Source organism: Corythoichthys intestinalis, chromosome 8 (assembly GCF_030265065.1).
Source record: "Corythoichthys intestinalis isolate RoL2023-P3 chromosome 8, ASM3026506v1, whole genome shotgun sequence".
In the NCBI taxonomy this organism is placed as follows: Eukaryota; Metazoa; Chordata; class Actinopteri; order Syngnathiformes; family Syngnathidae; genus Corythoichthys; species Corythoichthys intestinalis.
The window spans coordinates 44,094,426-44,107,048 of NC_080402.1; the positions used below are offsets into that span (position 1 = coordinate 44,094,426).

The following is a 12,623-nucleotide window of genomic DNA, read 5'->3' on the forward strand; positions in this document are numbered from 1 at the left end:
TTCCAAACCTGTTGACTGAAGCGCGTATTTTACAAATTGTTTAGTGTGTTATTATTTATTAAGTGGTTTGAATTTCAAAGTTTAAGAATAATTCTGCAATGATCATGCAAATTAACTGTTTAAACAGCACATACTTACCTTGGCTTTTCTTATTAAGTTTCCCCTTTCAATATCTACTCGAAATTCCAAATGATGGCGAAATGAGTGCTATAGGGCAGCAATTTACTGCTGATGTGTCAAAACAATCAAGTTCCAACTATTCAGCAGAGGTAATAGGCTTTCAAATAAAAAATGAAGAACAAATCAACATTGCAGCTGTGTCTATCAATCAATTCTGCATTAATATACGGCTTAGATTTTTTTGTTGTTGTTGATATTATTCAACAAAAAATACATTACTGTCACCTGTTGGTCAACAATGAAATGCCATATAAAGTAGGACAACTGCAATGTAGATCGTATGAGCCACACAAAAACTGGTGCAAAAACAATAGCTTAGGATTGAAGGCAGAAGGATAGAAAGGCCGCAAGTGAGACTTTGTGTAGCGATTTGAATTGGTGTAGTTTGTCATCAAATCGTATCATCGGTTAAGCCCAGCTAGTCCCAAAACCCCACTCAAGGAGATTGCCATGGTCATAGCAGCAAAGTGCATCGTTGTGAGATGACTGAAATAAAATGACAAACGATATGTCCAGCAAACAAAGAAGACTGTTTTGCTGCTGTCCCCATCACTGATCAAGTGACCCATCAGGAAGAATGTGCATTGCAATGGGCACTAACAAGAACAGAAAGTTTGCGAATACTGTTTTGATACGCATGCTTCTCCACACTCTCCAGCCATTCATTGTTAATAAGCCTAACCCAGGAAACATCACACCAAGCAAAAGAAGCAAGCAAAATGAAATCAAAACAGTCAAACTGAAAAACATTCACATGGACTCTGATGCTTTCAAGGGTCTTCTATAAACATTGCAGCATGCAAAAAATGAATCACGTGAACGAAATCTACAACAGCAAGTGCATGATCGCAGCACACAACAGACAAATGTTTGACACCAATTCTCGCATGCAGCACCCATTCCAGGTGTCATTGGCAATAAATGCCCACCCGACAGCATGACAATGACCAAACCCCATCAACCATCCATTGAAGGAGAAAATCAAAAGTTTGGTAGTTGTTTTATTATTTTTTTTTTTTAGTTTGGTTACCCAGAGGACTCTCTAACCTGCGGACCGCGTGATCGGAGACACTGATGCTGCGGGATCGGAATGCATCCATGGCTGACAGGTCCCTCAGCTCTTTAACTGGAGAGCTGCTGTTATTGGCTACCACCGCTGCCGCTTTCGCCACTTTTGCCGCCCGAAGACTGGGCGGTGATGAGTACCACGGCGAAGGGTCGACAGGAATGGGGATGAGTGGAGGTTACGGTGGCGGTGGGTAGTCAACATCAAGGTGGTTTAGGGGTGATGGGACGTGGTGTGTGTGATGGTGTAATCAGGAGGCCATAGGAATCATCCCCGCAACGCCATTGCAACATGAGCATGTGAGCCAGCAGCACACACCAGACACAGAGGGGGATTTACACAGGGCACAAAACGTCAAAGGGCAGAAGTCACAGGAGAAGGGGGAGGGGCGGAGGATATGTGGAAGGATTCCAGGATGACACGAGCAGCCCCCATAACCACAAGCGCAACACAGCGCCCATTCGCAGGAGGCAGGGGAGGTGCCAAATGAAAAATTGAAAGAAAAAACATAACAGGGTGAAAATTAACAGCAGTTGAACATTATGAATTAGATTACAGGACAGCGTATAACTGAACTGATAGAGAAAGATCAATTAAATGGAAAAACACAAACTACAGCAGAGGGCAAAACTAGGGATGTCCCAATCATATCGCGCGACTTTTCAGAGGATCGGAATAGGGTGATAAGGATGGGGTTTTTAAATTTTAAAAATATATTAATGTTTTTCTGCTTTATGCTGCTATAGCCTCTAAAGCTCTCTCCTGCTGCTTCTTTGGTCAGCAGTGCAGCTAGAGTTTGCTAGTTAAAGTTAACAATGATTGACAGGTTTGTAGTTTTGATCAAACAAGTGAAGGCTCTGTAGCTCTACAATCAAAGGTACGAATGTGTCAATCATTGTTTAGTCAATATTCGTTGTCTAGAGCAGTGGTTCCCCAACCACGGGGCCGCAGACCAGTACCGGTCTGTGGCGCATTTGCTACTAGGCCGCAGAGAAATAAATAATTTATTAACGACTGCAATCTGGCCTGTGGCTCTTGACACATCAATATCCCTGTCTATTCTATAGACTAATCTGAGTAAAGATTTGTATAGATCGCCATCTAGTGGTTGGCCGCAGTTACTAGGGTGTTTGTGCACCTATAGCAGCCAATCGCCAGTCAATGTAAACAGTAACTTTAGCTGCTGTAGGTTGTGTGCTTCGGGCGGCGACGTCTTTGGACAGCTTTTTTACGGGGAAAAGGCACCTGCTGAGCCAGAAGAGGAGTCTACAGTTTAGTCCATTCTGCATAATATGTGGCTACAAGCTATCAAACGAGGCAACAAAAGCAAATGCACTGAGAGAATCTACCTCATGGCGAACCGTATTGCTAAAGCTAAGAAATCTTTCACAATTAGAGAAGATCTAATTATGCTTGCGACCGCGGATATTTCCAGACAAGTTTTAGGAGAGGCCACTGTTAAAAAAAAGGTTAATTCAGTGTAATGTGAGTGACATTTTCCCTGCACTTAGTATTCGTGTTTAGCCTCAACGTGTTATTTTATATTTACTGTTTTTCTGCCACACATTGCCGGTCTGTGGAAAAATGGCCCACATTACACCGGTCCGTGGTGCAAAAAAGGTTGGGAACCACTGGCCTAGAAGATGCTGGCGGCAGCGTGAGCTTCAAAGTGTGAGTGAATTTAAGTGGACTCACTCATATGAATTATATGAAGGTTATGGAGAGTGATTACAAGTATGGCGATAAAGGTGGTGTAATGAAAAAAGTTGGGCGCACCAGTGCAACCAATGCAAAAAGTAAGTGTGGAGCATTGGCAATATGTATTGCAATGTTAATTTTTTCCAATATCATTCAGGGCTAATATAGGTATATATTTTTTTTACTTTTTAAGGGCTAAAAAGTAAAAAAAAATAATCCAGAAATACAATGGCATTGCCAAAAGATACAAAAATATTTACGTTTTATACTCCGCAACACTCCTGGAAAAAGCGGAAGAGGTACTAAGTACTGTAAAAAGTACAGTACTGTAACATGTTTGGAAGTTTTGTTCAAATAAAACCAAAACAAAAAAGCATTTTTTCAGTATCGGGTCGGGACTCTATCGTCAGATTTTTAAAATCAGGTGACTCGGACTCAGGTCCAAAAATATGCGATCGGGAAATCCCTAGGCAAAACAGTTATTTAGGAATAAAAATAACCACAAATGAAAGAATCCAGGAGAAAAACCAAATAAACATTATATTACACAATGAAGCCAAAGATCTGGACAGTAGAAAGACGAACAAGAAGGAAGCTTCAGCACAAAAGAAAAACAAATCTGAGATTCTGAACTACAGAGACAAAAGGAGCCCCGGGATGATAGTTGTGGAAGGATAGCTACATTTTAATCTAAAATTCCCTAGAAATTATGTTACGAAACCAGCCATCCAAAACTATAAGAGTGTTCACATAATTGCTTATCAAAATTAAATTGAAATGTTGATTGTAATAACATTTTGACATTTAACCATAACGTTTTTTTTGCTATGGTGCCAATGTTAAAGCGATGTGCCAGGCACATCTGTGATGCAATTCATTATTTTTATGACCTGCAGAACATGAGCAGAATCCTATAACGGATTCTGTCAGTCTTTGGAGACAATCTATCCATCTCCATCTCAACTTTTACAGTAGTTTAGATTTATGATTTGTGCTCCATCAAAAATTGAATATTGCATGTAGATCTCACATACTGCCATCAGCCATGAGGAGACAACTGGATGAGTGAGATAATGATGTGGTGACGTCTGCAATAGTAAAGGTTTATTTTACTTGTCGAGACTCTGTTTTTAAAATGTATTCAATTTTATTTGTAAAAAATACCAGCTTATTTTGTTGTAATTGTCGTTTGCAGTGGTGTATTACTGCATTGCCACAGTTTTATCACTTTTCTGCTCCCTCTCTACTAGAAAGTTTTTCAAAGAAAGAAAATTTTCAAAGCTAAAAAAAAAATATACAAGGACAAGGAGAAAAAAACGCAGACACTTGATAAGCTTCTTGCTTAGAAAAGCCTCCTTATCTCTGCGTGAGAAACTTATTTCTCAATGTGTACATCATGACATGGCATGGCATGATGTCTCTAAGGGGTGGGGAGAATTGATCTTTCAGCATGATAACAATGAACTGTACTTTTTCCAAAATACAGGTGATGGACTAGGCAACAAGGTAACACTTTACAATAAGGGTCCCTGAATTAACATTAATTAATGCATTTTTAGACAATAACTCATGTTTAAGTAACATGACAATAATTCATTTAATCCCTTATCTAACATTTATTAATATATTAATTAACATGAGTTAATACATTAGTTAATGCATTTTAAGACAATAACTAATGTTTAAGTAACATTAAAATAATTAATATAATTGCTTATCTAACATTTATTAATATATTAATTAACATGAGTTAATGCATTAGTTAATGCATAACCAGACAGTAACTAATAGTTTGGTAAAATTTAAAAAATATATAGGCCTGTATAGGGTTAGGGAGGTTTTAGGGTTAGGGTTTGTTAACTTAAGCATTCATAATTTCTTAGTTAAGGGACATATGTGCTACACTTAACAATAAATGTCCAAAAAGCATACAGTAATGCTTAATAAAGGTTAGGGGGGGCTTAAGCATTTATAATTTCTTAGTTAAGGGACACATGAGCTACACTTCACAATAAGGGTCCAAAAAACATTCAGTCATGGTTAAATAAGGTTAAGTAATACTTATGAGGTACGTTCACATGAAATAATACCATACTTAAGGTTAGGTTATAATATATATAATACATTACTTAATATTAATTCACATGCACATTAGTGCATTAATAAATAGTTATTAATGTATACTAGTGCTAGTAAGTGATTATGTTATTTTCAAATGAGAAACATTGCTCTGTGAGTCCTTGGGTGCTGCTAACCTATCCTTAAGTATGGTATTATTTCACATGACCGTACCTCATAAGTATTACTTAACCTTAATTGACCATTATTGAATGTTTTTTGGACCCTTATTGCAAAGTGTAGCACATGTGTCCCTTAACTAAGAAATTATAAATGCTAGGGTTAACAAACCCTAACCCTAAACCCTAACCCTATATAGGCCCATATATATTTTGAATTTTACAAAACCATTACCGGTAGTTACTGTCTGGTTATGCATTAACTAATGCATTAACTAATACATTAGCTAATGGATTAGCTAATGCATGCTAACTGCATGCTAGCTAACCCATGTTAATTAATATACTAATAAATGTTAGATAAGCAATTATATTCATTATTGTAATGTTATTACACATTAGTTATTGTCTAAAAATGCATTAACTAATGTTAATTAAGGGACCATTTTTGTAAAGTGCTACCAGCAACAAAAACACCTGAATAATCTAGTATCATGCACTTACATTACATGCCAGACACCTCATTAAAACTACCACTCCTTTCATACTACATCATATGGATGTCAATGTTATATTGTCCATCCACTGTACACTAATAATCTGCGAAGAAATGCCTAGTTATGCTTGGGGGACGAAGGATAATGTTTTTAATTTTTAATTAGTGTAAAGTGTAAAATAAATATATGAAAAAGATCACCATGGCAACCACAGAGTATTCATTCTAAATGCCAAGACTACTACCTTAGCAACCACAACCTCTTTGCACAACAGCGTATGTTGTTTCTTGCTCCCGAGTTATGTCCACACAAGCAAATGTTTTTGTATTAATTCTTTACCTTTTGGGTCTTTCATTGAGACTTGTGCTTCGGGCACGAAAAGAACTCTGCTCGTGACCATCATCGAAGGGCAGCAAGGCATTGGAACGCAAACCCTGGAGAAAAAAAAAAATCTTTGCAATTAAAGAAATGAACATATTATGTGTTTGTTTTCCTTAGTAATAAACCTGACATATAAGGCTGCAACAACTAATCGATTAAATCGATTAATTAATCAGTTGCATACGAATTTGCTAATCGATTTTTGCCGGAAGCTATGAGCAGTCCCGTTTGGGTCTTTGTGTGTAACGTGAGGCTGCGCATGCCAGTGATTAGAGCAAAAGAGTGAGAGAGAGTTCACTGCTCGTCTGCTACACTCAGGTTGGGTTGTTGAATCAATAACTTTACAAAGTGTCGAGAGTTAGATCGTCTTTTGTGTTGTTAGATCCAGTGTGCCTCCGTCAGAGGTGGGTAAATGAAGTCAATTGTATTGTTTGTATTCCTGTTGATGAGATGTTATTACCTAGCACGGAGCGCTAATAGATAGTAAAGTTGTCTCATTTCTTTTTATAAGGAAATCAAACACATAAACCCATTCAACGGCATACAGGGTGCTCATTGTTTTATGCTCCAAAAGCTACTTTTCAAGGAGACAACTTCCCGTGATCTACCATAACAGGGTTAAATATACATCATGGGTGTCCAAACCTGTCCTCAAGGGCCGCTGTGGGTCCTGGTTTTTGTTCCTACCAATTGAGCACAGACAGTTTAACCAATGAAGTTTGTGCTAAAACAAGCAGCACCTGACTGCAATCAACTGATTACACTTGTGAGACACCAGATTGGTGAAAAGATGTTGTCTTGTTGTGTAGGAACGAAATCCAGCACCCATTGCGGCCCTATGTGGAATAGTTTGGACACCATTGATATACATTATACGTTATTTATGGTGTTCGAGCAACAATGAGGTTATGTTGCTCACATAACATAATTCACGATGTGCATTAAAAAATATAAATATTTATTTATTTTTGATACCTCGAGCTACCCACACTAGCGATAATGGGCACCTATGGCTGAGTCTCCTTTAGTGCTGCAACGATTAATTGATTAACTCGAGCATTCGATTAGAATAAAATATTCGAATTAAATTTTTTTGCTTCGAGTATTCGTTTAATTAAAGTGGCGTTGTAATGGTTTATTTTGAAAGTGTTTGCATTTAGTTTTATTGATTAGGGTGGCTAGACTGCCCTCTGGTCTGCCTAGTTTCACATGGCTGAATCCAACTGCTCCCTGTTAAGACCAACGTAAGCTTTTGTTTGAGCTAATGTTTTTTAATTCATTCGTAAATTAGTTCATAAAGATATTTCGCCATTTTTGTGGGAATATGTGTCTGACCCATTTGCAGCCCTAGTCTCCTTTCAACACAAATTCCTATTCAAACTGTAAATTATCATACAAGAGAGAGTGCTTTGAAATTAGCTTTGAATCTCATGACACTTTGTGTCATGACAATAAAAGCGTTCTATTCCATTCTACTCTAAATTGGATTTGGATTGTATTTATGAACAACTCTTTGATAAAGAAAACACATTTATTACAGTCAGCCTCCTCCTTTTTTCATTTTGTTGTTTAGTTTGTTAAAAGAAAATAAATGAGTCATTGACACAATTTATGTCATTGCTTTGCCCACAAGAAAAAAAATGTTAATTAGCAACACTTTTTTTTATTCTAATGAACAGAACCTTTGCCTTATCTGTGTACGGAGAAATTGTTTTTATGTTTTATACTCAGAAGCTTTATTAAAAACTTTAACAAGTTTTATGTACTTAAAAAAGTACCATTGGAGACTACAGTTAAGTCAGGAAGCTGTCAATCCATTTTGTCCTCATTGTTAATTACAACATGCTTAAAACAACTTCAAGTTAAATTGTAAAGGTAATTAAAAAAAAGTCACATTTATCCGATTAATTGTTTAATTAATCATCCGATTAATCAATTATAAAAATAGTGAAAGATTTAAAAAATAGTTGCCGCCCTCTTGACATGCCACTTGAAAAGTCAAATTTCAGGTAGTAATAATTTACCTTTGTGATGTATTGAACAAAATCTTTTCGGAAGGGAAGTCGGCAGCGGATGAACCACATTGCAATCACATGATGAGCAAGAGACACAATGTACTGATTGAACCTGAGGGAAACAGTAAAAAGTAGCACATCATTGTTTTTTAAAGCTGATAATTGGGAGTTTTTGAATCTTTCTGAGTACTTACTTGGACGGGTTGGTGTAGGGTAGCGAGATGGCAAACACGCTAACATACTGCTCAGCTACAAAGTTAGCATAAAGGTGAGGAAGACGCACCAGAGCTATGGGGAAGAAAGAAAACACCAGCAAAAACCTTTATTTTGGCTTCTTCATAACCAAAAACAACAAGAAACTCAACTTTAGTTTTAAACAGTGGTTAAAAAGACAACGTGTTTCTGGCACTCACTTGAAAGAAACTCAAGCATTGGAGATGCCATGGCAACTGTTGCAGAGATGTGGGTGAGCTTGACAATAAGAGCAGGCAGAAGTTTGATCATAATGTCAGGCATCTCCACCGTGCACATAGTGAGAGCCACCACACACTGCTTGGCACAGCGGTAAATGAGGCCAGTCTCAAGACACTGGACTAACTCTCTCTGTAAGAGAAAGGAAACATTATTGCAGCAAAGTTTGCAGGGTTTCTACAGCTTAAGGCAAGACATGAAAAGGGAACATTTTCAGTGAATTTCATTGTTTTGACAGTGTCATTGTGTGTCATCTCGTGAAAACAAACCATATCGCTTCCAGAAATCACAACAGATGGGACCAATTTTAAAAGTAAGCGTATATATAACATGAAAACGGTCTTTGTCCCGAGGGGCATGACAATATACGGTATCAATATGGTGATACAGTGGGGAGAACAAGTATTTGATACACTGCCGATTTTGCTGGTTTTCCCACTTGCAAAGCATGTAGAGGTCTGTAATTTGTATCATAAGTTCTCTTCAACTGTGAGGGACGGAATCTAATACAAAAAAACAGAAAATCATGTTGTATGATTTTTAAATAATAAATTTGCATTTAATTGCATGAAATAAGTATTTGATAAATCACAAAAATCGAACTTAATATTTGGTACAGAAACCTTTGTTTGCGATTACATATACCAAACGTTTCCTGTAGTCTTTAACAAGGTTTGCACACACTGCAGCAGGGATTTTGGCCCACTCCTCCATGCAGATCTTCTCCAAAGCCTTCAGGTTTCGGGGCTGCTGCCGGGCAACACGGACTTTCAGCTTCCTCCATAGATTTTCTATCGGGTTCAGATCTGGTGACTGGCTAGGCCACTCCAGGACCTTAAGATGCTTCTTACGGAGCCACTCTTTAGTTGCCTTGGCTGTGTGCTTTGGGTCGTTGTCATGCTGGAAGACCCAGCCACGACCCATCTTCAGGGCTCTCACTGAAGGAAGGAGGTTGTCAGCCAAGATCTGGCGATACATAGCCCCATCCATCCTCCCCTCAATACGGTGCAGTCGTCCTGTACCCTTGGCAGAGAAGCAGCCCCAAAAAATGATGTTCCCTCCTCCATGTTTCACGGTTGGGATGGTGTTCGGGGTTGTACTCATCCTTCTTTTTCCTCCAAACACGACGAGCCAAGTTTAGACCAAAAAGTTCAATTTTGGTCTCATCCGACCACATGACCTTCTCCCATTGCTCCTCTGGATCATCCAGATAGTCAGTGGCAAACTTCAGACGTGTCTGGACATGCACTGGCTTCAGCAGTGGGACCTTGCGTGAGCTGTAGGATTTTAATCCATGACGGCGTAATGTGTTTCCGATGGTTTTCTTCGAGACTGTGTTTCCAGCTCTCTTCAGGTCATTGACCAGGTCCTGCCGTGTAGTTCTGGGCTGATCCCTCACCTTCCTCATGATCAGTAAAGCCATACGAGGTGAGATCTTGCATGGAGCCCCAGAACGAGGCAGATTGACCGTTAACTTGAACTTCTTCCATTTTCTAATAATCGCTCCAACAGTTGTTTCCTTCTCACCAAGCTACTTGCTTATTTTCTTGTAGCCCATCCCAGCCTTGTGCAGGTCTATTATTTTATCCCTGATGTCCTTACACAGCTCTTTGGTCTTGGCCATTGTGGAGAGGTTGGAGTTTGTTTGTTTGAGCATGTGTACAGGTGTCTTTTATACAGGTAACAAGTTCAAACAGGTGCAGTTACTTCTGGTAATGAGTGGAGAACAGGAGGGGTTCTTAAAAAAGAACTGACAGCCGAAATATTAACTAGTTGGTAATGTATCAAATACTTATTTCATGCAGTTAAATACAAATGTATTATTTAAAAATTATACAATGTGATTTTCTGGATTTTTGTATTAGATTCCGTCCCTCACAGTTGAGGAGAACTTATGATACAAATTACAGACCTCTATATGGCTTGCAAGTGGGAAAACCTGCAAAATCGGCAGTGTATCAAATACTTGTTCTCCCCACTGTACATAACAATATTTTCTCTTCCAATAGGTTGTTAATATGTTCCCTCCAAGAATCAAAATCCCATTTTAAAAAGATGTCACTGTTTAATAATGGAACAAACAAGTTTCCCACTAAACCAAAATTTTCCACAAGAATAATGTCTATGGTAACTCATTGGCTGCCATTGATGGCGGGAGACTTTCAATAAATTCCGATTGGGCGAATGAACGACCGTCAATGGCACTCAAACGTGAGAATTCAAAGCCAGTCCTCACAGTTTAAATGAACTGGACGTCTATCATTGTCAATGCCAGGCACTGAGTTGTTCGCAACAGTAACATTGCCGTTTTTTTCCATTTAGAAATAGCTTGTTTTTTATGGAGATAGATTCGTGTCTTTATTATTCAATCCCCCCAAAAAATTCAATCAAAATATATTTTTTTTTTCAATCAAAGAAAAAGTCACTTCTATCAAAAAAAAATGTGTTTGAATGCAAAAATAAATGTGAAACTCAAAAAAATGTATTTGAAAACTATTGTTCTTTGATTGAAATTTTTGTTTGTTTGTTTTTTTTAATTTTTTTAAAATTGAAACAACTTTTTTGATTGAAGTAATGTAGTTTTGCGTTAGGACCACATTTTGGCTAGGACATTTGTGTCTTTATTCAATCAAAAAAGTTGCCTCAAACAAAAAAATATGTATTTTCAAAAGAAAAAGCACTTCAATCAAAAATTTTAAAAAGTTCAACCACAGAAAAAAAGTTTTTGAATGCGAAAAAATATTTGAGACTCAGAAATTCGCATTTGAACACTTAATTTTTCATTCTAACTGTTTTCCTTGATTGAAGCAATCCTTTTTGTGTTTGGGCCATATTATGGGTAGGACATTTGTGTCTAAATCATTCAATCCCAATAAAAGTTGCTTCAATCAATCAAAAAAAAAAATATATATATATATTTTTAATCAAAGAAAAAAATCATTTGCAAAAATAATGGCAGGTAGATTGGTGTGTCAAGATGCACAGGCCAGAATGCGGTCGTTCATAAATTAGTTATTATTTCTGTGCGGCCTGGTAGCATATGCAACACAGACCGGTACCGGTGCTCAGCCTGGTGGTTTGGGATCACTGTACTAGATGGTTAAATATAGTTTGTGCTCAAAGACATATATTTTTAAAGATTGTGGTTTTTACTTGTCTTGATTGCTCTAGATAGCTGTGGTATGAAGTTATTGCTGTTAGGACAGGAACCACTGCTAGTTGAACATCGGTTCTTGAAAATCCATCCGGCATCTTCTTCAAACGTTCTGAAATCAGCCGATCTGTCACCTACAAGCACAAGAAGCACTCCTGAGCTTTGTCACAAACAAGGAGCTTTGAAGGGGCTGGGAATGTGGTTACCATGCAGCAGAGAGTGGAACAAAGCTGGTCTAAGCTGCAAGGTGACGTGAGCAGAAGAACTTTGTATTGCAGCGTCCACGGCAACTTCTCTAAGACCAATTTCAGCACCTTCCAGTCCGTTTCCTACACAATTAAAACAAACTTATATTTATCATCGATCACCTAATGTTTAAAGGGACAGAAAGTACCTGATACAAATTTCCTTCATGTGAAAGTACTAGAAATGATCTGATAATGGAGAAAATAGTGCAAAAAATGGCACTGCTTTCAAGCACGCCATTTTGTGACATCAGTTATACCCAAGCACAAACACTGGTAGATTCAAACAGAGGTGCATGGGACAATGAATAATACTGATGTCACAAAGAGTTGCGGGCAATTTGAGATACTCACATTTGATTGGCTAAAATAGTACAGGTATTCATGTCTTCTGGACACTTCCTGGAAATACTGGCTTGTATTGATGCTTTTCTCCAACATCAAAGTATGTTAATTCTGTGTTATCTTCAGTTTATTAAACAAGGTTCTTTAAGCTGGGATCCATCCATCCATCCATCCATCCATCATCTTCCGCTTGTTCTGGGGTCGGGTCACGGCGGCAGCAGCTTTAACAGGGAAGCCCAGACTTCCCTCTCCCCAGCCACTTCAACCAGCTCCTCCGGCGGGATCCCAAGGTGTTCCCAGGCCAGCTGAGAGACATAGTCTCTCCAGCGTGTCC

The 12,623-nt window shown here is 38.2% G+C and overlaps 1 protein-coding gene across 6 annotated transcripts in view; it reads right to left on the bottom strand.

Annotated features, from left to right (window-relative positions):
• Positions 1 to 12,623, bottom strand: part of tsc2 (TSC complex subunit 2) — a 52,472-nt gene that overhangs the window by 23,312 nt on the left and 16,537 nt on the right. For 4 of the 6 annotated variants that reach the window (XM_057843225.1, XM_057843227.1, XM_057843228.1 and 1 more), the window contains exons 20-26: positions 11,906 to 12,028; positions 11,699 to 11,833; positions 8,488 to 8,677; positions 8,269 to 8,362; positions 8,084 to 8,186; positions 6,018 to 6,112; positions 1,228 to 1,368 (exon numbers count right to left, since the gene is read on the bottom strand). In XM_057843225.1, coding sequence (XP_057699208.1) covers positions 1,228 to 1,368; positions 6,018 to 6,112; positions 8,084 to 8,186; positions 8,269 to 8,362; positions 8,488 to 8,677; positions 11,699 to 11,833; positions 11,906 to 12,028 — 881 coding nt within the window. The remainder of the gene's footprint in view (positions 1 to 1,227; positions 1,369 to 6,017; positions 6,113 to 8,083; positions 8,187 to 8,268; positions 8,363 to 8,487; positions 8,678 to 11,698; positions 11,834 to 11,905; positions 12,029 to 12,623) is intronic. The other 2 variants (XM_057843230.1, XM_057843231.1) reach the window with 1 other exon arrangement.